This window comes from Apiospora kogelbergensis (assembly GCF_038363985.1).
Source record: "Apiospora kogelbergensis strain CBS 113332 chromosome Unknown utg000020l_segment0_segment0, whole genome shotgun sequence".
Taxonomy (NCBI): Eukaryota; Fungi; Ascomycota; class Sordariomycetes; order Amphisphaeriales; family Apiosporaceae; genus Apiospora; species Apiospora kogelbergensis.
Genome location: NW_027117437.1, coordinates 9,696 through 37,414, shown reverse-complemented (window position 1 = coordinate 37,414; position 27,719 = coordinate 9,696). Strand labels below are relative to the sequence as shown.

At 50.1% G+C, this 27,719-nt stretch overlaps 4 protein-coding genes across 4 annotated transcripts; 2 read left to right on the top strand and 2 right to left on the bottom strand.

Annotated features, from left to right (window-relative positions):
• Positions 1–4,774: 4,774 nt before the first annotated feature.
• PG998_015134 (uncharacterized protein) lies at positions 4,775–5,285 on the bottom strand. The gene is made up of 2 exons (XM_066881950.1): positions 5,085–5,285; positions 4,775–5,040 (listed from the first exon to the last, which is right to left on the bottom strand). The coding sequence occupies exons 1-2, from the start codon at positions 5,190–5,192 to the stop codon at positions 4,921–4,923; spliced, it is 228 nt and encodes a 75-aa protein (XP_066722967.1). The 5' UTR covers positions 5,193–5,285; the 3' UTR covers positions 4,775–4,920.
• A 195-nt stretch (positions 5,286–5,480) lies between these two features.
• PG998_015133 (LuxS/MPP-like metallohydrolase) lies at positions 5,481–7,049 on the top strand (the record flags this gene model as incomplete). The annotated part of the gene is made up of 1 exon (XM_066881949.1): positions 5,481–7,049. One exon carries the CDS (start codon positions 5,481–5,483, stop codon positions 7,047–7,049), a length of 1,569 nt encoding a protein of 522 aa, XP_066722966.1.
• Positions 7,050–7,123: 74 nt separating this feature from the next.
• On the top strand, positions 7,124–7,387 carry PG998_015132 (uncharacterized protein; the record flags this gene model as incomplete). The annotated part of the gene is made up of 1 exon (XM_066881948.1): positions 7,124–7,387. The coding sequence occupies one exon, from the start codon at positions 7,124–7,126 to the stop codon at positions 7,385–7,387; it is 264 nt and encodes an 87-aa protein (XP_066722965.1).
• A 1,539-nt stretch (positions 7,388–8,926) lies between these two features.
• PG998_015131 (uncharacterized protein) lies at positions 8,927–9,483 on the bottom strand (the record flags this gene model as incomplete). Its single annotated transcript, XM_066881947.1, has 2 exons — positions 8,927–9,313; positions 9,370–9,483. The coding sequence occupies 2 exons, from the start codon at positions 9,481–9,483 to the stop codon at positions 8,927–8,929; spliced, it is 501 nt and encodes a 166-aa protein (XP_066722964.1).
• Between the last annotated feature and the right edge of the window lie 18,236 nt (positions 9,484–27,719).

The following is a 27,719-nucleotide window of genomic DNA, read 5'->3' as shown; positions in this document are numbered from 1 at the left end:
GTCTCGCCGTTATGCGTGAATGATTGGAAGAGACGAATCTCGGAAAGTCCTACATCCGAAGCCAAGGCAGCCGCGTGGCCGTGATGACGCGGCAACAGTGATCTTTGTCTGGAAATAAGACGATAATAAAATATCCTCTCATCCGAGACCGCATAGTTGGACGCAGTGCTGACGTGGCCTCGCCATCATGCGTGGATGAGTGGAAGAGACCATTCGCGAAACGTCCTGCATCCGAGGCCAAGGCAGCTTCGTTGGTCTCTGGATATGAGACGAGAATGGGACCTTCCTCATCTGAAATGAAAGCTGACAATGTGGCTGCAGTGTTGACGTGGTCTCGCCATCATGTGTGGATGATTGGAAGAGACAAATCCCGGAACGTCGTACATCCGAAATGAAGCGATAGCGCGGTAGCGATGCTAACATGGCTTCGAGTAGGCGAACGCTGTTAGAATGGAAGCAGCCCTTGGGAGACGGAGGAATCCCCCATGGCTGCGAAGAGTTTGCTGGTAGCAGATATCTAGAAAAGACTCAGAGTAGTGATGAAGAGAATGTTATTTTCAGCGTGACTTGTATGAAGATTGGTGTGAAATGTGGAAAGTAGGCAGTGATGACAGTAGAGTTCGATTGAGCCGGAACGCAGATGGGATTGAAAAAGGTAGGCCGGACCTGTAGCCATTGACGGGAATAATGAGCGTGGTGGTAAATCTTGTGGCAAAGGAAGAGAAGAAAGAAGTCAAGTATACATCGAGGGGACTTTGCGGGATGGCAGTCTTATATATGTATTTAGGTGGAGACAGGGGTATATGACAGCGCCATGCCCAATCGGGAAGGGGGCTAAACCCGGGAGGTGCGACAGCGTGTTCTCGATTACAAGGGTTTAGATTGGCAGGTGTATAGTATTCTGACCCAATAACGAACGAGCCGGCAACCCTTAATCACCATTATTCGGTCTATAATGCCCTACCCTTCTAGATGGTGGCGTAGGCCGACTGACAGCATCTGGTGCTTCCCGAGTTACTCCACTGGGCCCGCCATGGATATCGGCTGAATTATGATCCTGATGCGCTGGGTGCATTCCGGGTGGCGGCGGCCAATGAACTACATTTGACGGGCTTGGGTGATGTGGATCGACTGAACGCTCCATATCGTCAATGTTGTTTTTAAGAAGGGAATTTTGCCCATGACATGCATTCGTTTCATCTGTACGCTTGGCCTTCTTCAGAAGAACAGAGGCCAGAATTGCGCCAGTTAACAGAACTAAGGTAGCAACTCCAACGAGGAGACCTACCAACAGCCCAATTATGATATTATCATTGGTTCCGCTGGACTGGACCGTCAAAGGGTAGTAAGGAAGGTCTGTTGGAGTGGTTTGATTTCCCATGGTGTAGTTGATTGGCTCATCTGCGTAGCAGTTTATATAACCTTCAAATGTCTCAAGGGCAAATGAAGGATGTTGAACAACCTAGATATATATATATATAGTTATATATATATATTCGACACATATACTACTCTCTTTTTGGAGCACATATTACACTCACTCTGGTTGTTGGCAGGTCTTAGCTCTTTTAACCCCAAAGGACGCAAAAGTTGCTCCCGGCAATCGGGGCCAAAGGGGTAGGTAGTTTCTGCCATTCCATGTACGCCCATTCCTGGACCTTCGTTACCTCAGCTGCCCAAGAGCTTCAGATCTTATGCAGATCGGGAAAGCTGTATTGACAAATGGGGAAAAGGGTGTATGCGCCGGCAGAAAGTAGCTCAGTCCTTCAGTACCATCCAGTCAACATCATTTCTGCTTTCACAGTGGCACGCCGTACATGGTACTCAAGAGAGTGCAGATGGAAAAGCAGTAGTTACAGTAGTACAGTAAGTAACGCTAATGGAGTTGGACCATCCATGGACTTTTGGGTTCTATACTACGCGGGATCAAAACAGCTGGTGGATGAAGCCTCATTGTTTTCGGGTCAAAGCTACTACCAGTGGCACTGTGTTCCGTTACAGCTCTTCAGAGCCGCTTCGCCTCCATACAGATCCTGACTCACATTCACATTGGCTTTACTAGGGGCGCCCTCATCGACGGATGGCGCCCTTCTGCCTGCCAACAGAGAAGAACTTTTATTTCACTTCACCTCATGCGCCTGTAACTTCAGAAGGGACGCAGCCCTCAGGTTCTCGCGTAATGCCCACAAAACTCCAATTGTTTCCCATGTGCTGTTCCATCGCCAGAGCCCGAGGCAATATCGGTCCGCTATCGTCTACCGTGAAATCCATTCTGCGCACAAAATTGCGCTAGGTCACAGCATATATACCAGAACCAATGGTTTGTAAGATGATTTGACAGCTTTCGCTGTGGCCGACTTCGGTTCCGTCTCGTTGACCGTGAGTCGGGGACATAGCAATCACCAAATCCATAAAAGAAATGAGAACAAAGGCTTATAGTTTAGTATCAACCCGAATTTTTTACTGTCAATATGATTTTGTTTTTGGCATTCCCTTCCCCATATGCACGGCTCCTACCAACGGTAAATGATTGCTCAGGAACGAATGGAAAACGTCTCAAGAAAGAACCCAGGCCCTGTGCTGCCCACGCGTAAAAGAAGGGATAGAAGCAACGAAAACATAGCCAAAAACTGGAAGACATGGGTGAAAAGCAGTCGAAGGCTTCAGCGTCGATACGGAGCAGAGGTTTACATCTATATCAAAGTGCCCCGTAGGCGCAAACAGTATCTCTTCGTATCTCAAAGGGGCATGTCACCGTTAACACTAAGCGACGTTGTAAGCACCCCTCCCCCCTCCCCCTCCGCGACTCACGTGGCCACCGAATATGTTAAATTCCACTAAACACTAAATAAATAACCTAGGAAAAGCAGTATCCGCCACCTACTGTAGTTGTTGGGAGTGAGTTGGATGGGCCGGACCAAGGCAAGGACGCAGCACCAGAAATTGTTGATCGCGTGTTTTAGTCGAAGAAGGCAGGAGTTCAAGGTATGTCCCAATGGGGCAGCCCGAACCAGGCATCTTACGGAACAGAAAATGTAGATGGGAGCGATTGGGTTCCCTGGGTAGACAAGGTACGACGGGTTCGTATAGAATTCAATGGATATTTATAGCCTGCCATGGCTACTGTCGCCGTCCAATCCTAAACTTGACCACAAGCCTGGAAGTATATGATCCTTATAGCTCCAACCAGGAGGATGGGACCTTTGAGGCCGAGAGAGTCTCTCCCTTTTTATACACGACGAAGGCTCGCGCAGTACCAGTCTATGGTTTATGCCTTGCTTAGCCCCTTTATACAACTCTAAATTTCAACCCTTCTTGGCCCAGGGGCAATGGTGTCACACTCAAACTCATCCGTAAGGTGGCTGTTTCCTCAGGTCTATTCACCGGTGTAGTAGATTTGTCGCTTCAAGTTCTGGCATTCTGGACTGTGTATAGGGCGCATCCCGACCCAGAAGCCAGGAACTGTCTGCCACTCCTCGGAACACTATCTCTGCACACGAGCAGCTTCTTACCCGCCTTGAAACATGGAGTCTTTACCAACTCAAGCCTAGATGTGCACATAGCGTGCCAAATTTGGCCCGATCATGAGTACTTATTAATGGAGCCGTTCTGTGACGGAATTGGGTTGGTGTCAGAAACAATTCGAGCGCAAGCCGGAACAAGATATGCGCCTTGAATTGTGTTGCGCCAGAAGGATATCAGGGCCTGCTCCCACTACCGCGACGGAACAGTCGTACTGAGCTAGTTCTGGTGTTTCCAATGAGCTGAGCAAGAGCCAGGCCCGATGCATAGACTGTCCATATGCCTATCTACACCATATCAGATATCGTTTTGTTGACATTACATAGATATCATATCTTATTGCCCACCATGCAGTGCACCATGAATCTCTAGTCCATTGAGCATGGAACACCCAGACTACATAAGCAATAACCAGTAGATATGTATATCTCAGGTATCCCCTCCACATCTATTCTCTGAAATATATACTAAATCACCGTAGCGCACAAATCCGCATGGATATAACGCAATCCTTTATGGCACGCCGTTCACAGAACACAACAATACCCACGAGGAGACATAGCCCGTTATTCTCCCAAGATACTAGCTCAACTATGTCGGAGACGCAGGAAACCGACCTCCGGCTTCCCGAGGAATGGGAGGCGCAGGAAATCCTGGACGAGAAAGTCATTGGCGAGAAGTCGTACTACTTGATCAGCTGGAAACCCACTCTCGTGCCTGAAACGGAAGTAAGCACAACGCTGCTTCAAAAGTGGCGGGACGAGATGGACAATTTGGTTCTTCCCAACCGTGATTCTGTCTTGGAAAGCCATGTGGTGTTGCAACGGTGTGATCAGTGGCTGGGCACCATCATCGGAGAAGAAGTGGTGGACGGTGCGACTCACTATAGGGTCCAATGGGAGCCGACCTTCGAACCTGATAGCAATCTGGTGGAGATGGCGGAGCTGCTCCAGGAGTGGAGGCTGAAGTTTCGAACGCGGAGTGGACGATTGTACACGGAAAGGAGCAGAGTGGGGACCCGCAGGAAGCCCTGTCGTGGTCGAAGCCCAAAGCGACGGAACGAGAACAGCACCCTGGAGTAGACGTCTTCCGCGACAGAGCGGACTCTGGGGACAGTGATGCTGCGGACTCTATGAAGCAGTCGCTTGACATGTCGTCTTTGCCGTCCGACAGCAGCGTCAAGAGGCTAGCCCAGGCTTTTATGGCTGTGCCGCGTGTCAACACCATTTAATAACTTGCACAAGAATGCTAGACATACCAGCCCAGATCTGAACAACAAAGTACCAAATGCTATTTCCCTGCTTCCACACTAAATAAGCATGGCTCGTTCCAAGCCACAGTCTGCCATAGCCTCGACTAAGCTGGCTTCATAAGGAACCAGTCGAGATCGGCACCAGATTAATGGGTATGGCGGACTCTGAAGTGGCAGTCCTCGGCACAAAGGGCCGTACGAACGTCGAGCCCGCAGTCAGACAAGTAGTTTATCAGGCCGTACGTAGCACATGTTATTGGTGTGATCTGCAAGATTAGCCCAGTCCTTTAAATATCAGCTACATACGTACCAGAAGCTCGTCAGCCATACCCTGGCCCGAATAGCCTGGCATGTTGGCGCCAAAGGCGAGAACTCGAAGCACGTTGTGGGCAGCTATATACGACCGGCGCTGCGACATATCCTGGGCTACCCGAAGCCACTCCCAGACTAGCCAAAGTCGAAATAAAGTCGTCGCTATTCGACGCAGAGTCCCACTCCAGGATACTAAGAACACTTCAGAGACAACACCAACTGAGAAGCACAAGCAGGCTCCCAGGGAAATGCAAGCGAGAGGCAGAGGTGCGAATGGCCGTTGTCCAGGGCTCCATGTCCCTCCTGCGAGGAGAGACTTTTGTTTTTCTTCCAATACGTTGCTCTGCTTCGAGAAACACCGCCGCAGGAGTGGATTTTCGAGGAGCAGAAGGGTATGGCCGATGTGGACTTCAAGTTCAAGCAGAAGACACCAGCCAGCCGGTTTACCAGCAAGATCGCTGCCGTTATGCAAAAACCATTGCCGAGAGAGTGGCTACTTAGTGGGCAGAGCCGACTCCGGAAGTTCGATGCGGGCCTCATTGCCAAAGGGCTGGATTGTCTCCGGCCGGATAATTTCAGAATGACTCTGGTCTCCAGAGACTACCCTGGTGACTGGGATCAAAAGGAGAAATGGTATGGGACCGAGTACAAAGCCGAGAAGATCCCAGAAGAGTTTCTCGTGGAGATATCAAAGGCCGCCAGTGCTGATACCAAAGCGCGTCTGCCTCAATTGCATCTGCCGCACAAGAACCAGTTTATCCCGACTAAGCTGGAAGTCGAGAAGAAGGAAGTCAAGGAGCCGACCTTGATACCGCGCTTGCTACGGAACGACAAAGTGGCCAGGACCTGGTTCAAAAAAGACGACACCTTCTGGGTGCCGAAGGCGAACCTCGTGGTCAGCTTCAAGAACCCTATCATCTTCGCCACTGCAGAGAACTCGGTTAAGGCGAAGCTGTACACAGACCTTGTACGAGATGCTCTAGAGGAGTATTCCTACGACGCAGACCTGGCAGGCTTGCAGTACAACGTCACTTTGGACTCGCGAGGCCTTTTTGTCGAGGTGTCAGGTTACAATGACAAACTCCCAGTCTTGCTAGAGCAAGTTCTGATAACCATGCGCAACCTGGAGATCCGTGATGAACGCTTTGATATTGCCAAAGAACGGCTGTCTCGCGGTTACAAGAACTGGGAGCTTCAGCAACCGTTTACACAAATCGGGGATTATATCTCGTGGCTCACCTCAGAGCATGATTTTGTCGTTGACCAACTCGAGGCGGAGCTCCCTGGCATTACCGTTGAGGCTACCAGAGCCTTTCACAAACAGCTCATCTCTCAGATGCATATCGAAGCCTACGTACACGGCAACCTGTATATGGAGGATTCCCTGAAGCTGACCACGATGATTGAGAACACGCTGAAGCCCCGCGTGCTCCCCAAGGACCAGCTGCCAATTCTGAGGTCTTTGATGTTCCCCGCCGGTGCTAACTATCTCTATAAGAAGACGCTCAAGGATCCTGCAAATGTCAATCACTGCATTGAATACTATCTCCACATCGGCAGTAAGGGTGACCGCATGGTGAGAGCAAAGACACAGCTGCTTGACCAAATCATTCACGAACCTGCCTTTGACCAACTGCGCACCAAGGAGCAGCTTGGCTATGTTGTCTTCAGTGGTCTGCGAGGTTGCTCAACAACCTATGGTTTCCGGTTCATTATTCAGAGTGAGAGAGCTTCTGAATACTTGGAGTCGCGGATCGATTCGTTCCTGAGCGCTCAAGCTACTGCGTTGAGCAACATGAGCGATACCGAATTCGAGAGCCACAAGAGGGCCGTGGTGGTCAAGCGCCTGGAAAAAGTGAAGAATCTCGACCAGGAGACTGGAAGACACTGGGCACAAATCGCCAACGAATACTATGATTTTGAAGCAGGTATGGCTCTCATTCCCCGGGCGCCGGAAACATAGATTTGATACTGATATTTTTACTCAACCTAGCGCAAGAAGATGCAACTCATGTAAAGCAGCTTACGAAGCCCGACATGATCGACTTCTACTCGAGCCACATTCTGCCGACCTCGCCCAACAGAGCCAAGCTGGTGGTGTACTTAGAGGCCCAAGGAACAAGCACCAAGACTCAGGAGGCAGCCTCGGCCGAGAAGGAAACAGAAGCTGTACCCAACAATGGAACCGTTCCCTACTTGATCACGGATGTCAGAGAGTACAAGTCTCAACTTGTAGCCAGCTCCGGGGCACGTCCGATACGGGAGCTTGGCTTCTTTGAGGATTTTGACTCCAAACTGTGAGCATTGTGCCAGGAATCAGATAATGCTGCCGTCTATAGCCGCTTGAAATTGGCGATATTGGACGGGATCGATGAGGTATCAACTACTTGTGGAAATGTATTTGTTTTGATTCTATGGGCAATTTTCTCGTATATACACTTTTTCTACAGGCTGTAGAACGCCTGCTACTAGTGCTTTAAGGTTTTTTTTTTCTCATGCTTGAGTATTTCTAGTAAGGAACTATGTGACGTGTACCACTGAAAAGCCAGTGGGTTGGAGCAGATGCCGATACACAGGAACCATGGGCTGCCCAGTTGACGTGTGGAATTGTACCTCGTATTTGAGAGCCCTAGATTGGTGGAGACTGCGGGGGTTTGCAGTCGCACGCCTGACTAGAACATGGGACAAATCAACTGTGGTGCTACGATAGATATGGTCTGATGGGCGTATCTACGGAAGTAAGAAACCCAGTTCCGAGCTCACCTCATGCTCAGCACTCGGCTCTGCCCCTTGTAGTTTTCACCAAGTACCGCAAACAAGCAATGCTTTTATTCTCAAGCGGTATTATGTCCCGATGCCCGGTACCGAACCTGTAACGTACCTGCCTTTTGACCGCCTTCAATCCAGCTCGAATGACTGCCACGACTTAGGCCTACCAGAGGCGATCGTTATCAGCTGCACCACGACGAATCGGAACGCTCCATCGAGTAGAGAGACGTAAAGTCGTATGCGGCTTGATTAGCCTGCCGCGATTCCTGCTTCTATCAGCAATCGATAGATCGCACGCCATCTTGCAATTCTGCAACGGTCCGAGTTGCGTCACACGTAGTGCATCCGGCAATTTCTGCCTCCCAGCCTCCACAATCTAGGGCCAATGCCCTGAGATGATCATGTTTACCATGATGCTGCCCTCGCTTGGCCTCCTCTCTGACCGCCAACTGATGGGCCAAAGGGACATTGCAGTAGAGACGGAGGGGTAATTTCAAGTCCATGCAGCCATCCGCTGGGAAGAGTCTCTCGAGTACCTTGTTGTGGTATGGCTTAATAGCCAGATTATGCATGGCGTAAAAAGGAACAAGAGAGAGCAACAACAAATGCACACAGCCCGTCAAGCGAGACTGGCGCATAGCAGAGCTCTATAAAGCCATGGAACCCTACCGGACGACCATGTCGCTTTTTCTCATCAACCCACCCTCTCCTCTCTGCCCAACGACCGTGGTCAATCTCTAGCGACGGAATTATGGCGGTCGCCAACAACTGCGCCCACTCTTTCAAGATGATCAAGTCCGACAGCACGCTGGTCCAATGGACCTGTAACCTGTGCCATTCAGGCCCCTCCTGGTGGATCTTTGAGTGCCGATATTGCAAGGTTCACGCGTGCCGAGCCTGCGTTCACAGCATCTAGTCCACGCTCCCTTGTAAGTGTCGAAAGCCTGTGGGAACTCTCAATGTATAGCTGACAGGCAAACAAGGCAGTAGATGACGTATGGGGCGGTAGGGGGAAGGTGGCCAGCGCGAAAATGGCAGGTTGGGGTTGCCGTCAGTGCTATGTGTCAGTTCTTATAATAGCTCTCCTTGGGCCTCACCACTCCGTGGTACGCTTGATCCCCTGGAAATAACGTTGAACGAGTAATCTTGGCAGTTCTCGAAACTCGGGATCGCCTCGGCGGTGAGCTTGGGGATGTTGATTACTGTTTCCCGGCCGGATGGATTGTGTAGGTCCAGAATTCTAAGCCATCTTTGTCCCATGTCCTCGTGTACGTCCTCGTGTATGTAACACAACTTTCCATTTGAAAGCATATGGGAGTCGGCAAGCCCGACCATCGCCACAACATAGGGACGAGCTTCTGCGATGGCTCTTCGTCTTTTGACCAATCGTCGCAACGCCCTGGCATAGAAGCCGTCAATTTCTGCTTGCTGCGCCTCAAGTGAGAATTGTGCTTTTGCCTTGATGAGAAGTAAGCTGCCCGAAACGTTTTGGCTGCCAGCTGAGAATAGCTTACACGAACTATGTGCTTGGCGAAGCTATCTTCAGTGATAAGGTACTGAAAGTGGCGACAGGAGAGGGACAAGTCGAATATTTCCTCAATGCTGAGGCTCGTGGCGACGTTCGCCATTATTTCGTAAGGCAGTTTTTGAAGCCCCGAAGTGGGAGTCGAAACGCCGTTCTTCGACCCACCAGGTATAGCAAGCCTTTTCATCGTACCGGAAGAGTATACGCACAATCAGAGATGTCGCAAAGCGCAAGTCGAGAGCGCAACCGTTCTCTGCACCTCAGAGCATTTCTGCCGTGCTGGCAGTTGGAAAGAGGCGGGGACGAGAAGCCTGGAACAAGAGAACTGGCCGTCGAAATTCCCTGGCAAGTCACAGCCTTGTCGTGGACGCCCACGTCAGTGCAGTCGGCCACGACTCTTCTTGGCGGGTCTCTGCGAAACGATAACAGCCGCTACCAACATTGCGGGTCAGGTACATCTCCGCACTGGCGTCGCGATTAGTGTACAGGCTTGAGCAGGGGTGTATTCTAGAGCACTTCTTGGGTAGCGGATAGATAAGAGCAGCCAATCCGCTTACATTGTTTACCCTTTCGCCCCACAGTGGCCACCAGGCCAGTGCTGAGCTTCTCGAGGCTCACTGCAACTGAGCCCGACAAGCAATGACGCCGGGTTTGGCTTCAACGGTGTATGAGTGTCACTCTCGCTAGACTCTACCAAGAAGACAAGGGGTCGTGGGGTTGCCGCGATATGTCTTAGTCTGCATACTCGGATGAATGACAATCAGGGTCAGGCTGGCTTCAGGATGCGTGCGGGGCTGATCGATGCTCAACCCATACAACCGACGGCCAGGGAAGAGTCTCGAGTGCTGCATACCGCTGTCAATTGACTATCACGCACTGCCATTATTGTGGCCCTCCTCTTAAACCAATCGCTTCCAGGCAGGCTCGGCGTGGTGGCTCTGACACTCAAATTTCACATTTTGCCGAGATAAGCTGGCGTTACCAAGCGTCGGGTTCGCAGTAGATCAATCAAGCAGGAAGCACATATGTGGCTATCGAAATGCACTGTTAGGGAGGGCTTCACAGATGTTTGCATCAGGGAGAAAGTCCATGAGCACCTCAGGCCCCCAGCCACTCCCAAAATTCCTGTCAAGCCTGGACTGAATCACTCTGATAGGCCCAAACGAAGCCCTTCATTATACCATGCCCAAATACACGACCCTCTCAGCCCAAAATCTCAAGTGCGACTCATCCATCCCCAAGCCCCCTGCCATGCAATCAAACGGAAAACAGACCCCACATGGCAACACACAATAAAATTAAGACAAACAAGGCGAGGAGCATGACTACTACAGTCCAACCTGCGGAGACTACGAGCTCCCAGAATATCTCTTTGAATGCTTGAGGAGAAAAATAATACAGGCAAATGAGCGTGAAAGCGGCAAGCGAGCCAATAAGTCGCCTAACTATTAGCAGATAACAAAATAGCGCCATATTAGTAGAGTGCTATATCTTATCGTACATCGGAATCTTACATTTGGGTTCCATCGGTTCTCTGAGATTTGGTAGCAGAAGTGTTTGTATGGTAGGTAGGATGAGACTTGTCAAGGTAACGCTGAAATGGAAGTGAAGGTAAGAGCTTTAGTCTTACATGAGATGAATAGAACGAAAGAAGGGTTGAACGGAAAGACGAGCTTTATGTATCGACTTTTACACCATTTTAAGTTACGCGCCAGGCTACAGCAGAGAACCCTGTTGTCTAACTGCTGCCGTGACTTTATTGTGCCCTGGTATGGATATTTATTTCTGTTGTTTTTACTTAGATTAGGCTACTGAACTAGGATCGTCTATGCCTACCTATTTTCGGCGGGTGGGGACTGCTCGAACTTGAATTCCGCCATTCAAAATACAATCGTCGCCGGCTATGAATTAGCACTTCTGAAGGTGATGTTGGCTGGTTGGGCAGGGAGGCGCAGTTGTGATCAGGCTGAACCCAGGGGTGCCAGCGGGCTGCTCGATGCAGAGCAGATCAATTACATAGGCTCGAAAATGCTGTCGGGAGACTGTCACGCACAGAAATTGTTGTGATCTGCCTCCTGAACCAATCGCTTCCAGGCAGGCTTAGCGGAATGGCCTGCAAAGCCAGCTTTCGCTCCTTGACGGGACCATAGCAAGGACTGGTGCAATGGCTATCTCATAAACGTATAACGCGGCGGCCAAGTGAGACCTACAAGGCGTCAGCATGAACGACAGGTTGTTGGTACATTGGGACACGAAAGCGTGTTGCAATCAGACTAACTCCAGGGATGTGTGCGAGGCTGGTTGATGCAGAACAGCTCCACCCACGTAGCCAATAGCCAGGGGCGATGCTGTTCGCGACCGTCACTTGTCACCTCTGGGCGACTGGCACTTATTGAGGTAGCATTTCGAGATTTGGCAACCTCAAAAGGCCATCTATGGGCGCTGGCAATACAAAAAATAGTCGAAATTCACCCAGACTTGATCTAGCGACTTTCTTGCGTCTCTTGAAGAAACTCACTGTGTTTTATCGGCGGCGTTACTTAAGCAGGCCCCTTGCATGAACGTCTAAGGCTAAGAATGAAATATTGCCAGCGGTAGACGGAGGCAAGAGTGGGAACTGCCTTGACCTAAGCCCCCTGTACGTAGCTATGAATAAGCGCTACCGGTGGTGGAAAACTGCATCTGCCATGTTTATCGGTGCCCACAACTGACCGATTAAGACGACATTAGAACCAGTCAAGGCAACTTCGTTTAGAATAACTTCATAAATAATCAGCACGGCCGCTGCAGAAGGCCTGCAATGATCGACCCACCAAGGAGGAAGAGGGAGGGGCTACGAAAGAAGATAAAAGAACGGAAACAAAGTATTTAAGGTATGGGGAGAGACTACAGAGCGCTTATAGTCTCTATGATACAGTACGTACGACCGTGTGCATTGTACAATATATGTTGTAAGCACAGTGAAGCAGCATCAAGAGAGCAAGTGACTTGTCATGTGAGTGTGTTGGTGTCTGTATGATCTCCACTCTCCACGGGTCTGCTGCTGTTCGCCAATATGGAGTGGCGGCGTCATCAACGCCTCTACCTATTCTGGGGTCTATATCTAGCCTATTATAATATATGGATCTTGTCGTCCTGTACGCCATTAACGCGCGTTCATACAGCCCGGTGTCCATAATCCGAATGCAGTTGGGAACAAGCTGCATGTGAGTCGGCTACAAAAAGCGCTTCCTCCCCATCCTGAGGTGTACATCTACCCTACTGTAGCTTGTGCATCTTGCAATCCAGTATCTATGCAAAGGGCACCCGGTGCAAATGTAGGATCCGTCTCTTCTGAAACAGGGTTACAGTCCCGAGTGAATCACCGCTTCATGTTCTTGATGGCTACAGTATCAATCTTTCTACAATGTAAGCGGCTAAAAAGCGAAAAGAGCAAGAAGCTGAACGATTGATGACACTGCGCTTTCATTTTGGCCGTACATACAGTTCGGCTTCAGTATATATGTCTAGTAAAGTAATGATTGTAGTATAGTAGAACTTCAAGGCTTCCATCACTCCACCTTTCCTTACTACCTGAGCTTTTTTTACTCATCCAAAACATCTTTGCAAACGAAATTGGTATATATAGACAGCATATCGAGAAGGACAGCCACGGCAATGTCAACTCACTGCAACACATTCCTTGATTCGGAAGCGGAAGAAGACGACATAGGTAAGTCGATGGTTAAGCAAAAGATGGCCTTTCATTAACTAATTGATGTAGGAACGAACAGTAATTTATCTAGTGATGTGTCAGACAGCCCAGGAAGTCTCAAGGACTTCATCGATGACTCGGCCTCAAACGATAGCAGTTTCGCTATATCAGAGCAGCACAGCCCCTCGACCGGTGACGAGGGTGGGTCCAACACGTCGAGATCCCCCCGGAGGAGCGATCGTCCTCCGATGTTGGACATCTCTACAGGCTACTTGCAAACCTACATAAAGCACTTGTCCTGCTTCAGAAGTCGATGGGAGTCGTGGAAGAGCTAGTACTACAGCAGACAGCGTCGCCGATTTTGGCGGAGGATAAGAGCAGGTAAAGCATACGCAATGCATAGAGGGCGATGCAGATTTGGATATTCCCTTCACGAGACACATCCTGCGTTTCCGTTACTTCTAGGAGAGTGATACCGTAGATTTATCAATGGAACCGCTTAGAAAATTCATCGTAGAAGAGCTTTGAGAAGTGGTCAAGCATCCGTTGTCTTATGGTCACTCTCAGATGTTCATATTTTGGTCTCAGTGTAGCCAACGAGTTTCAACACCTGCCAATGTATTACCCCTCCGCGGGCCAGTAGCCTGTTCACTTCCTATCCCGAAACCATTACCCCGACGTTTGGGTCCTCCAACATCCTAGCCATCTCATCACAGGTTATACGCACCCATTTTCGATTCATGGCATTATACCCGCTGAAACTTTGCATCTTCTCGTCCCAAACAAGCGGCACGGGGAACCCATAGTCGCCCGGCCGCACAACCAACGACAGGAAAGGCAGACCTGCCAACACATAGGGCGAAATGTCCTCACTGCTCCATGATTCTTGCCCGAGGACATCGTCCCACAATGCACCTCGTCGCTTCCAACAGAAGTGTTGGGCCACTGGCGTAATCCTGGAGACGACCTTGACGAGGCGCCAGGTAGAGCCAGCCGGACGGCCTCTTGCACGCTTGTGTGGTCTTGATTCATCTGCTTTCCTTGCCTTCCGTTTGCGGCAAGGGGTACCCGAAATTTCCGCCTGTGCTAATTGTGAGACGTCCTCCTCCATCGACATTGATATAGCAGGATCTGGGTGGGGCCATCCGTAGTGCTCTAGCGGAAGCGATGCTGCTGAGGGGATTATATCCTCCAGGTCGTCCTGCACGAGAACCGAACCATTCACCTGGCCGACTCCGCCTAAGGATTGGCTGCGTGATCGTTCAGAGCTGAGGGAACGAGTTTGTGCTGCATCGTCATTTGTCGTTCCATCATGCCCAAGCCCAACCTCCAAGAGCTCATCCCAAGCCCTCCACCACTTGTCGTCATATTCTGCAGGATTTTGTTCCAAGAAGCACAGCATGTCGTCCAATATAGGGTTCTCAAATTTCTTCCATCGAAGCATTCAGATGATAATGGCGTTATAGGGGCAACGGCCTTGCCGGAGAAAAAGTATGCTGCCTGATCCTCTGTCCACGGCGGGAGAATAGAAAGGATACCCTCACTGCCTAGCCATTCAAGCTCAAGCGATAGACTATGATAGGAGAAGTCGAAGCACGAGGAATAATAATCTTCCTCTAACTGATGAGCTGGGTCGTTGGTCCGCGGCAAAGTCATGATAGGTAGGCCATGTGCTTCATGAGCAGAGTTGATGGTGATGTTTTCGGAGGTGCACATCGTCGTGAAGGTCTTGTGGTTGAGAAAAGTGAAGAAAGTGAAGAGAGAAAGTAAAGAGGATTCTATCTGATGAAGGAAGTACGGGTTTATATAGTACCTGGTCGCTGGGCTGGTCGATCATAGAGTGTTGCAGAGGACTGCGGAATTTCACATCTGGCCGTGAAGTCGTTTTCTGTTGGCCGACTTGGAAGCCCGTCTCCGGTTGCAACCATGATCTTTCTCGTATTGAGGCCTCCCTCGATATCGTGTGTCATTCAATGGATGATGCAGCTACGATGCTACACCGTCAGCGCCGGTGTTTTCAGGCCTCCAGGGCTGTTCCATACCAGACCGCCTGGGCAAGGAATCGCACAGAATATAAATACCCCCATTCATATCCTCTCCCCAACTTTTCTTCTTCCTGTTCCTCCCATCTTACCACACCATCCTCTCCATTCCATCTATTTCCGTTCACACATATAACCTGAGGACGTACGTCTACTCCAATTTCTCGGTACCAAATACTATGCCAACTTCTGATGGGACAGTTTCGACTGCCCAGTCCGTCGATGTGGGATATAACAAAATCGATGGACTGTTTTACGGTCCCATCGAGGAGCGTGATCACTTGATCAACACCATTGCCAATCCCACCTTGATAAATGGTGCCATCATTTTCGACATCACCTGGAAGCCAGTGTGGGTAGATGCACACGATATTATGGGGGAAGGTGTCCCGTACCTCTACGAAGCTTTGCACCTATGTGGTGGTGGCTTCCAGAAAGACACGAGATGGTCACGTCACCTCAAGCTGGGTGAAACAGAGAATGCGGGGATTTTCCCGGTCAGGGTTTTGCAGTCAGAGGTAGTCGAGGTTGATGGATGCACCAAAGATTGCTTTCTGGTATCATTTATGGACTCCAAGGTCGACCTCCAAAATCTGATAGGCCACTGGCTTGGATACGGTCAGAACCTTGCTATGAGCCAACTCGGGAAAGCTTGTTTGTCCTCAGAGGTGGCGGTTCCATTCGTCAATACAGAGACCCAAAAGCCCACCACCACCAATACGCGCCACTCCGCGGGTATCGGGGACAGCAGGCTCGCCTTAGCTGACCATGACCATTCGTATGCAGAACGACCATCTTCAGCACGTGAGCAAAGTTGCCGCAGTTCGCCAACCATTATCTTGGACCAGCCACTCACGATGGGAGTAGAGCAACCAGGCCCTCGTCCACTTATGCAAGAGGGGCCAGATCGGCACAGAGACGACGGAGGCAAGGATCATTCACTTCCTCGCCAGGACAAGGCACCATCCTATGGCGATCAGGAAACACCACCCCTCTCTGACGATAGTCTCGCTGGGAAAGGGGGGACGGAGGCAACCCAGAACCAACGCCATGGAAATGGCAATGACTGCGGCAACGGTATGAAGCTCGAATCTCTTTTTGTTCATCGAGCAGGGGCAAGTTTTGGCTTCTACGAGTGCGAGAAGCTCACTGATGCGCACGTGGGCAAAAAGGCGCGCTGGCAACGGTCAAGGTTCACTGGAGACCTTCGAGTGTCTCGCTACAGGACCTGCCACGAACCGCTCTACCAGAGGTCCGTGAAATCTTTCTCAAGACGCACTCAGAGAAAGAGTGGGATGACCAAATGGAACTTCTTCGAGGCCCAAGCAGGCCGTCGAAAAGGCGAAGATTAGGGGCTAGCTAGATCCTGTTCTGCTGCTGGTTTTAATTCGTTTCATAAGCTCGGCCCTCGCTCTTTTGTCAATCATCAGTCGGAAAGCGGTGCCCCAGAGGCAGTGATACTTTCGTACTACTAATCATATGATATGAAAAACATGAACCGTGCCACTGATACTGTAAGCTGGGATCGGTGACTTGCTTCTCGGCCCCCGGCTTATTCCACGTCTGCCGTAAGGTGCTTCGAATTGTTGCTAATATGATGAGTTAGCATTTCAACTTTCCTAAGCTGCTTGCTGGAACGCACAGCGAGAAAGGTAGTCGCGGGTGCGTTTAGTATCACGCGGCCGCTCGTCTAACATACTCAGGCGTATGACGTCCACTACTCGCAGCACGAAGCGGCGTTAGTCCAGACTCGCTTTCTTCCTTGGAGCCACGAGACAACATTTCATGGCTACGGTGGCCCTTCAAATCCATACACGCCTCCACAGACGCAGAGTCCTTCGCATCCTGCCCTGTCAGCATGCCAATCCTATATATTTCCACCCAGCCCGTCACCATAGACCAGCGCCCGAGGAGGAATAGCAGCCAAATGCCATTCATCTGCTGGTCTGTCAGTCACTATTCGCTTCTATTCGGACCGTAATGCGTTAGGAGTTACTTACAGCAAGGAGAACGAGGACAGCCACTACTGTCCGCAGTGGAACGACAAGGCCCTTCGCATATTGTAGACATCTGTTCTTCTTGTCCACCTTCTCCATCGCAAGGCACTCGACCCAGGGTCGAGCCTTATCACTCGTCTTGGCTGACTGGACCACGTTGTCCTGGAAGACGAAGACGACGGCGAAGAAGATGACGTCACAAATGATGATCAGTACAATGGCAATACCACGCCACTGCAGCTGGATGACGCGCCTGATCCGATGATAGGCTTGCCTTGGGGCCATGGTGCGAACACTGGCTGTGTAGGACGGCATCTCGGAGCGTTCGGTTGGGGCGCTGTTGTTTGCCAGCGATGCCAGATAGACCTTTACACAGTATCCAAACGTCGCAAACTGCATAATGACGGTGAGACCGGCGAAGACCAAAAGAGGGACCCAGAAAGCAGCTAGGCTATTATGGTGGTTGACGTGGCAGGTCTGTCCAAACCGGAACGACACACCGCTCACAGTCAAGGCGATGACCAGACCAATGATGGGGATACCCCAGCCGAGTAACTGGGAAAGCCACATGAAGCCTCTTCCAACCACGATCTGCCAGCAGATCTGGAGATGCAACGACAGAGTCCGCAGGAAAACCCACATGACTCCGGCCCAGCCGCCCCCGACCAAGAAGACCCCAGAAGCCGTGCATAAACTGCTCGAGTTCATGCCATCTGGAGTGATCTTGTTGAAACACTGGTCGGGCTTGCCTGCGAGGGGGATAATGAAGCCGAGCTATAAAACATCAGACGATATTTCCATACGACCCCGGGACTGGAGGCAACTTGCGTTCATGAAGCTCACGGCGCAGGTGAGGCTAATACTGAGGTAATGGCGATGCGTTTTCTCGACTGCGAGGAAGGACCATGATGCCAGCAAGAAGACGCAGCAGACCGCACCCGCCACATTGATCCAATTTGCGACCTGGCTAGATGATTTGAAACCATCAGGGTATGCCCAGTCCGTCATAGGGCACGGTAAGCAGCACGACAAAGGCCCGAATCGTTGACATAACCGTCCATCAACAACTGCAAGATCTTCAGCAACATGGATAGTATGCGGTTCCATTTTTTTACTTACAGCCACCGGTAGCCGGGAATGCCAGCTCATTCAGGAAAGGCGCAGGACAAGGAAAGATAGACGTGTTGCCGGCCATCTCGACAGTCGATGATCGATGTCTACCCTTTCCTTGTACTCTCAATGCGTTGCGTATAGGTACAGCAAGGAGCAGCAGGTATGGATGATCTAGCCACGAGTGGGGAGTGTAGGATATGAGAAAGACGGAGTTCTGGGCCAGGCAGCATACGTGACCCAAATCCAACCGTCGTGAAGTACTCCAGGAGGTCCGGAGTAGTACTCATTGAAAAGTCACAGGCGTTCGCGTGGTGGATGGAGGTCGGTGGGCGCTCATTTGAGCTCTCGGCATTCGATAATACGGCAGAGCTCGAACTAGTGGACAGAAATCCATTGCGACGCGAGTCTACTAATAATGCGGTTGCAGGCATTCCTGGCTCGGACTATTTGCGACGGTCTTCAGATCAGGCTCAACAACAGAAGCTAGTATTAGTCACTTCGTAGTACTAACTGCAGTAGACCAATAAAAGAGTTTAATGGCTTACTGGGCGCCGAAGTTTAATTCAGCTCCTTGGCCTCTTAGTACATTTTTAGACCACGATAGAAGGTATTCCCACACAGCAAATAAGGGACCCCATTGTAGTTCTCGTGTGTCACACTGGCGACAGTGGTAATGGGTCCCAGGAGCGGCTTCCTACGTAGCAACTAGCCTCAATTACCTCTACGAGACACTGCAGGATCACTCGCTTTTGTTTTTATTCTCCAGATAGGTGGCACATTGCCGCTGTTTATCCGTCCGATACTGCCTATATGTACCTCATATTATTCTTCATTGTACAACACGATGGCTTCCGCACCTGCTAACATCAACAAGACCGTGGATTTTGACACCGGTTTTCCTGTGTACTTCGCCTTCCGCACCACCTCCTTGAGGCATCCAGAAGCTAATACGGCACCTGGTGTGTCCATAACTGCCGAAGATGTCAATCCCATCAAAACTCGACAGCAACCATACAAGCCTCTGCTCCGCAAAGCCAAGCAAACCATTGGCCATCCCATGGTTGCCTTCGAAGCGCCAGTACCTCAGAAGGATTCAAACTTCACAGTGACACCTACGACTAAGGACACTGATTTTGACAAGAGGAAGAATTCGCGAAGACTTTGGGAGAAGTGGCTCCCTGGAGGGCTCTTCAACTCTGGACCAGGTGGGATGGAGTAATCAGAGGCGGAATCACTGCAGCACGCGAAGTTGGATCGAGCTGCAAGTAGTTTTGCGTACACCGTGAGAGAAGTGCGACTACGAAAGCAGAGCTGACGTCTGGTCTACGCGCGGGTATCTGAAGGGCACGAGGCATCGCGCGATGGCTATGTGCTCTTGCAAGAGCAGATCTACGCTGCCTAGCGAGGTCGCAGGGTTCTCAGCCTGGTAAGCTTCGATGTTAAAGGGGCGTACAACGGGGTATTCGGTATCAGGCTTCTCCAAAGGATGAAAGCTCGAGGAATACCAGATCAGTTGCTCCGTTGGATCCGCACTTTCTGCTCAAGTTGTACTACGGTAAAGTACTGTATAGCATAAACAGCTAGAAAAGGCTTTCGTTATGGTCATATTAATACACACACCCACACACAAACACAGGCCCTGCTCATGCACAAGGCAACAGTCAAAATAAATAAAAAACCATGGCATCCAGTCAGATCACTCGAGAAACGGCACACCTGGTGCCATTTGGTGTGTTCAGTGCAACTATGCACGAATTCGCAGTCCACCTCTACAATGGCCAGGTCCAGGTCCAAAAGCTAGGCGCGGAGAATGTCCAGCTGCAAATGAAGGTAGCGGCGCTTTTGGAGCAAATCAGTGAGATGCAGGCATCTCGCGATCTCCAGGAGCAGGTGTTGACAACCCAGGCGGACCTCATTAGTGCTCTCGAGAGTGAACAGCCCGGCTATAGTCCGCTTCTCCAGTCACCTACAGTCTACCTGCCCCTGCCGCCATCGCCAATACTCGAGTCGAACCGGTCGACGCCAGTATGCATGACCGAGCCTACCGTGTGCGATATAGCTGTGGGTGACGTGTCGACTTTGGCCCAATATGGCGAGGAGCCAACCGGCCCCGAGACGGTGAAGCGGCCAGCAAACGACGACGCCACTGGGACGGCGAATCGAAGAGTCCCGGTGGAAAACTGGCCCTTACCTGGGTAGCTTCCGTGTCGGGAGAGACATGTCGAGGCACGACTGACCGAATCCCAAACCGGCATCCCTTCCAGGCTCTGACGATTGCAAGTTGCCTGGCATTGCGGTTTGTCTTGACCCAGAATCAACGAAGCAGTTACTGAAGCAAACTCGGGCGAGGACACACTCGGAGATGAACTATTCCACTCTTTCCAGCTTCCCCAAGTTCCAGGAGCATCCAATACAGAGTTGGAAACGAGTCTCGATGGAGTATTCGCGGCCAATGACGCACAGACCCTTGTCTACGAACAAAAATCCAGCGACAGCATCACCTGGCCGCCAACACCAGACTCCCCTGTTCCAAGTGGCTTGGAAAAGCCGACAGACGCATCGTTTCTGGTTCCAGTGGGGGATTGTGTGACAGTCACCCAGGGGTCACCTACCGCAGAGACATCCCCAACTTCGCCAACAAATTATACCAACCATTGGGTAGACAGTGCCGCGATCAACTAAGAGCAAAGGTTAGCTAGAGATTTATCGGTCTACTTATACAGGCTTGATTCACGGAAAGGCACATACCTCGTAGGAATGAGGCGAGTTTCGGTGAACGAATAATCCAATGGGGTGTCTCCCCCTGCTCACTCAACCCATTTCCTTACAGGACTATCACCTACTTCGACTGTGCCCGCAGTAGTCCCGCCTCACTTTGATACCCCAGCCTCAGTAGCTGCCGCTTGGAAAATCCTCTTTGTGAGTGACTTTCTCGCCCACCCCTCTCAACACGAAGGTGTTTGCGTGGACTTGCATATAATACACATCATAGCAAGAACAAGGGGTTGCCTGGTTAGCAGGGGTCCCAGGTGACATTTACAGGATCGTTCCACCTCGGTACTATTCAATAGACCTGGGTGGGGGGGGGCACACCCTCCTATTCCCCTCTTCCCCCGAGATGCTTTGTTCCACACGCATCTTAGAATCCATTTGTTTCCATGCAGACAATACTAACTACGATGTCTTCTTCAATGGCTTTCCAACCGGGCGTCATTGATGAACTCAATCTATGGTTGATAAAGAGGGCTGGGCACAATATTTCGCCAATAGCTTTCTCTGGCATTGATTGTGGTAGACAAGTAATTCATGTGTGGGCAGCCGGGTATGATGCCCGTGCTCACGAGTCTTCCGTACTCTTGTGACTAATGTGATATTTTTGACCAGTCGAGTTAGTTCCCCTGAACGGATTCGGACGAGCTGTGCTAGGATGTATATGCATTTCCTGAAGGCATAGGGGCTCAAAGTTCGCTAATTCTGAGATGTTTTGGCTATCTTAGGACAGAGCATGGGCTTTAGTACCTTCCCCTAGTGTTTAGGCACCATGATAGGCTTGTTGGCGAGTTAGGATTTTGTGCATTATAGCTCCTGCGAGGCAATTAGTTGTCACGGGGAGATGTACTGCATCGAGATCCCCTAGCTACCTTACCAGCAATCCCCAGACTTGGAGCTCCCTGCTTGGAGTGGTATATTCCCTAGTGACCCGACAAGGATAGGCACGAATCCTCGCATCCCGCCACCTGAACAGCTCCTAGTGACAAGGGCCCAAACCGCTCACTGATACTCGATAAGCATTAGCCAGCCAGAGTGTAGTCTTAAGTGCAAAGTGCTGCCCTCGAAGTCTCCGCCTACCCTCCTTCCTGCACTCCTTCGACTTACGAATGTAAGACCAACCGAGCGCGATCATTCGAGTGATTTCCCAGACTCCCTCTACAGAAAGACAACATGGAACAGCCCATCGCGCCTAACGTATCCAACTGCACTCCAGTAGCATCGGCAGTTGCTTATTCGCAGTCCTCCATCTCATACGACTTCCACAACGCAACTCCATCTCGGAAGGAGGCAACCGTTTTGATCGACATTAATCCTTGCTTACAAAGCTCCCATTTGTTTGCTGAAAGATTAGTGCTGGGATGCCCTGCATTTTCGATCACACCCAACTTGACGGAATATTGGTCTGCAGATACGGTAAGTCAATCTAACGTTGAGACCAGCGCTTGGTGTCGTACCGGATCATCACTCACACTATCCCATCCGGGTATAACACTGATGAAAAGGTTCTGTTGTCGACACCTGTAGCCTAAGTACAGAACAGAAGGCCTCAACGAGCAATGGCCGTGAATCAGTAGTCCATAGAGTTCGCGGGTTCTAATGATTTGCCGGGCCTACCCTCGCCGTCCAATCCTGGACTTGCCCACAAGCCAATGAGCCCGCAACGACTGAGGCTCGCGGACCAGCATGTGACATGACAGCTTCCAGACTGGTTCTTGAAGATCTCATCTGTATCACCGGGTGTTTCAGTCAATTCACCCACTACCGTGCGCGAGCAAAGCAGGGTATCGCACATCGCATTCAGTGGGTCGGCCCGCTCCATCAGATGGCTCACTATCCACTGAACTATCGGACACGCCTCCAGTCCATCTTCGGCAACACCTGGAGGCTTGATGAATGCCAACTGCATCCGATGATGTTACGTGGGAGAGGAGGTCGTGGGTAGTACGTGCTAAAATGGACGTCATGTCTTCAGTTATAGCGTCTAGGCTTAGTCGTGCAAGCGCGGTCGTAGTCATGGCTCGTTTGGTACCTGATTGACATGAGGGATCCAACCCAGTTGCCATGATTCTTACACTGCGACTTTCCTCACTCACCTAAGCCCTAAGGACGCAGATCTGACAAGATGCCCATCTACATGAGTTGGAAAACTGCAACTATACTATGGCGCTTTTTGGCAATTTGGAGACAGGAGCCAACTTTTACCTAGATCGACTTTTAGTGCTAGATGTGCCTACTGCGACCCGAATCGGATATAGTGTACACGGCAAAACACACACCACTAGCCCATTGCATGATATGGTTATCCGGATGAACTGATCCCGGAAAACCTGCATCATGGTGCGCGCTTTGTGATAACACACATGTTGCCGGAAGGTATCCACACCATACTAAATGCACTCAGCTCTGATATTACTCGACGGTGGCTTGTGTTGGTTGGCCCGGGTTGAAGTAACGGAAACACGACTTGAGCGTTTCCAATCAGACAAGAGAAACCAGACAAGGGATAATGCATGAGTAGAGTTTCAGTGTGCGATATAGAGCAGGAACTATTCTTAAGCCGCCGATGCTGCCTCCTGGTCCGGGTGGTTAACGTAAGACCGATATGTGATAAAATAGATGATAAGGATAGTCACTTATTCAACCTAGCGAATGTGTGTAGGGGGCCGGCATAGGATCGCCAACCCCATGTCTTTTGCTGGCTGGACTGCGACCTCTCTAGAGCCCGGATGGCTGAGATGACTGTCCTCGCGCTGCACATTGAAGAATAGTCCTGCGGTCACAATATTAGCCAGATGTGACAGGCAAGAGAGGTTGCAGCTCGGCGAATCTTTTCCCAACGCAGATCAAGGTTAAGGTCGGCGATAGTGCGGGAAGATGTCCCGGTGGCCCCGGTGGCTTTGCATATGTTATCATTATTGCGGACTGCGCCGCCAAGGCGCCAAATTTACCTGCCCTGTCCCGATTATAATCAAACGTCTGGGCGCCTCGAATACGTCGTGGTTCTGTCATAGGGCTATCCCTAGATCATTTCGAAGTCCGGATATGATAAGCTAGATACGTGTGTGAGAGGCACCTCATCCCATTCTGAGAGGGTTGCCACCTTGTCTATCGGCAACGGCTTTCGATTGCGAATGTGTCTCTTCAACTTATTCGGCTTAGCAAGTCATACACTTGAACTAATTTGTGTCAGTAAGTAAAATCTGCTTTCAATTGTCGCCGATATGGCTGAACCAGAGTCACTGGCAGCAAACATTCAGACTAGGACGTGGCATAACGCCGAAATGCATCTGGTAGTACTCTTAGCTACAAAGTAGCATTCCAGCTCTGTACCTCCAATCTTGCTCCTCTGGTTCGTAGCTACCCGTAACCCTATGCAATGAAGCATACATTTTGGTTCTATTTCTGACCATGCTATCTGAAGCTACTCTGGCTCTATTGACTTTGTACTGTACCTTAAGACACGTTCATCAAACAGAGACCGGCGTGGTACTTGATGCTACCAATTATGCAAAACTCCTGTGACGCTAATGGTTTCTACGCGTACGACGATCGACGAATAGAAAAGGGGAGAATAGAACACACAAATAACTTGGTAGTCACATCAAATACTATTGCTGTCCGAGGGTGCACACACTATATTAGATGCACTCCGGTTTGAATATCAAGTTATTCGACCCCGGCTTGCGTCAATTGACCCCAATACTTGTAGGTAGTTTGATGTTGGTGCTCGGTTAGAGTTAAAGGAAACATTGTTGAGTGATTAGGTGACGAGCGCAACACTTACACTTGCAGGCGTTAAACATGGATCGAAGTAATGGAACAATTTTGTGATTGGATGCTGAATATGGAACACCGCATCTGCAACTTGATCATCTCCAAATGGACAAGTAAACTGTGACCCAAGGATATGTGATAGACTGTCCCTGGATCGATGTGACTCTGCCCTCCAACAGTAGGGCCAACAGGTCTGCAGGCAACTACGAAGCCAGGACCGGAAACAGCGCGCGAGGATCTTCGAGCTCTCGACGGATGCGGCGATAGAGAATACGCTGCTGGATGATTCAGGCTCCACGACGACCGGCCTCTGCCAGAACGGTATGAGCGGAGCGGTGGAAACATCAGGCTCTGCCTTGCGCACTAGAACATGAGCTGCATCACAAGCTCTCTGTCCGGCGTCCATTCCGTCTCTCAGTGCCCCTTGAGGACGGTTCCGATTCTGTATCACAATCAGGCCAACAAAACTCACGACCAAAAACACCCCGTGAGACTCTTCGAGCTCAAGCAGCAAAAAGACACTACTGGATGTTACTGGATGATTCTGGTTTCATTTGGGATCAGCGTACTACGCCAATAAGGGTATAATTGGATATTACACTCAACAATATCGGCGCTGCTGTTCGCTGGCTCTGCTCATTTGTGGGTAGATGCATACGAAATCAGCTGGGAGGGGGTCCCATATCTCTACGCCACCAACGGCACTATTTGAGGCAGGTTGGTTACGTAGGTGTGTCTTGATATACGATTTTATGGTGGTGCAATAACGAACAAGGCCGCGGGTCTGTTTCCGAGCCCACTGTGGTGGTCTTCTTTCCTGCTGGAGCATGGAATTTTGTTGTCTTCCTAAGGAGAAAACGCAAAGCGTATTGGCTGGAAGATCAGATTGACAATATACTGCTCAATACAAGTCTGCGACTCATTTTTGGTTAGGTGGAAAAGACTACGAATTGGGATAGTATCTCCTATAGACTTGTTCTCTCCCCTGCTCTTCTCGGCAGTCTGGCGAAACAAAGGTAGCGTGAAGTAAAAAGCCACTTTGATTTCTTATGGCAACTAGATCATATCTCAAGTAAAGCGGTTCCCTCCGTGTCTTTCGATTCCATCACAAAGCCGTACAATCTCTTCGCCCATTTTCTTGAGGCTTTCTTTGCTCACTAGTGTCTGGCCCCCTGGGGTGGGATACGTGAGCTAGTCCTCTGCAACACTCTATGATCGACCAGCCCAGCGACCAGGTACTATATAAACCCGTACTTCCTTCATCAGATAGAATCCTCTTTACTTTCTCTCTTCACTTTCTTCACTTTTCTCAACCACAAGACCTTCACAACGATGTGCACCTCCGAAAACATCACCATCAACTCTGCTCATGAAGCACATGGCCTACCTATCATGACTTTGCCGCGGACCAACGACCCAGCTCATCAGTTAGAGGAAGATTATTATTCCTCGTGCTTCGACTTCTCCTATCATAGTCTATCACTTGAGCTTGAATGGCTAGGCAGTGAGGGTATCCTTTCTATTCTCCCGCCGTTTATAAAGTAAGGTAAGAAGGCTGGTAACATTGACACGGTCAGGTCAGTCAGTCCGCGAAGTCAAGGACTAACTGACTGAACCATAGAGCTTTCGCTTTCCAACCCTGGCTATAATAGGAGATCTCGCGACGAATAAGTTGCGCATGGCCGACCACCCGAATACCGTCTCTTTTTTTTGCTCATCAGCGATTTATTGACCAGAACCTTCACAGAAGCGAGTTACGCCAAAAGCAGCAGCAAGCTCTAACAGTCGTAGCACCCCAAGATACGATGCTAGCGGCTGTCAACCGAACGCAGGCGGAACAGCCTACCAGTGCAGGTTCGGCTTTAACTACATTCGTCCAGCCGCCTCAAGATCGTCCAATGACAATAAACATCCGACACGGGGGTCAATGGAGTTAAGTGCAGGCTTCCCGACTGACTCTTCAGCGGAGAATACAGGATATACGTCAACAATACGCAAGCCTGGACTTGCAGCTATTTTCGTCAAAGGCTTTGGCATCAGTCCCGAGGACTGTGCTGATATGGATGACATCTGCTTAAGTACCGAGGAAGGGGATGGTTTTCTACTCGAGGGAGAACTCTAGTTACTCAGAATCCGATCTTGTATTTCGAAATGCAAAGCATCAACCCAAGGCTTGTCTCAGCCACGCAAATGTCAAGCATTTATACTCTTGGCACGCACAGCCCCTCTCAATATCGAAGCCCAAGAGTGTGGCCGCCCCAGTCCTGATAATCAAATAGATATACCACTATAGTCTTTTTATTGTCTTTTGTCTCATCACGGCATATGATTGGAGATGGTCGCATGTTTCCTTTGTTTCGAATCCTAAAGGGGGATCCTAATATTTAAGGCTCAACAATGTAAACCACGGTTTATTACACAAGTATTCAAGTCTATCTATTCGCTGTAGCCTTCCACGCTAAAGGAACCACTGTAATCATTGATAAGAGTGTCGTTTGACCGATTGTGATCGAAATTCGAGTAGCGCACGTTGACAAATCGATTCCACTCTCGCTCACGGTTTCTGTGCTCTTCCTTCATATGGTCGCATACAATAGTCCATTCATCCTCTGTAAAAGGATAATTACCACTACCACTGGTCGTAAAAGGTTGGCCACATAAGCCGCAAGCGCCAGCTTTTGATAATATCGGTCGAGGAATAGGCGCGAGAAATCGTAATGGTGCTCTATCAACAATTGAAACGTCAGTCTGTTGCTCTCAGGGAATTATTAAAAAGCCATCTTCAACCACGGTGGACCTACTTGAACGCGCCGCGGACACAACGAGTCTTCAAATACGTCTTGAGAAGCTGGCGAGTGGAAGTTATTCGGACTTTGAGATAATGGGTATCGAGGTAACCACGAAAGCTGCGCCAACCAATGCTGTGGTAAGTACGAACCTCGCAGTC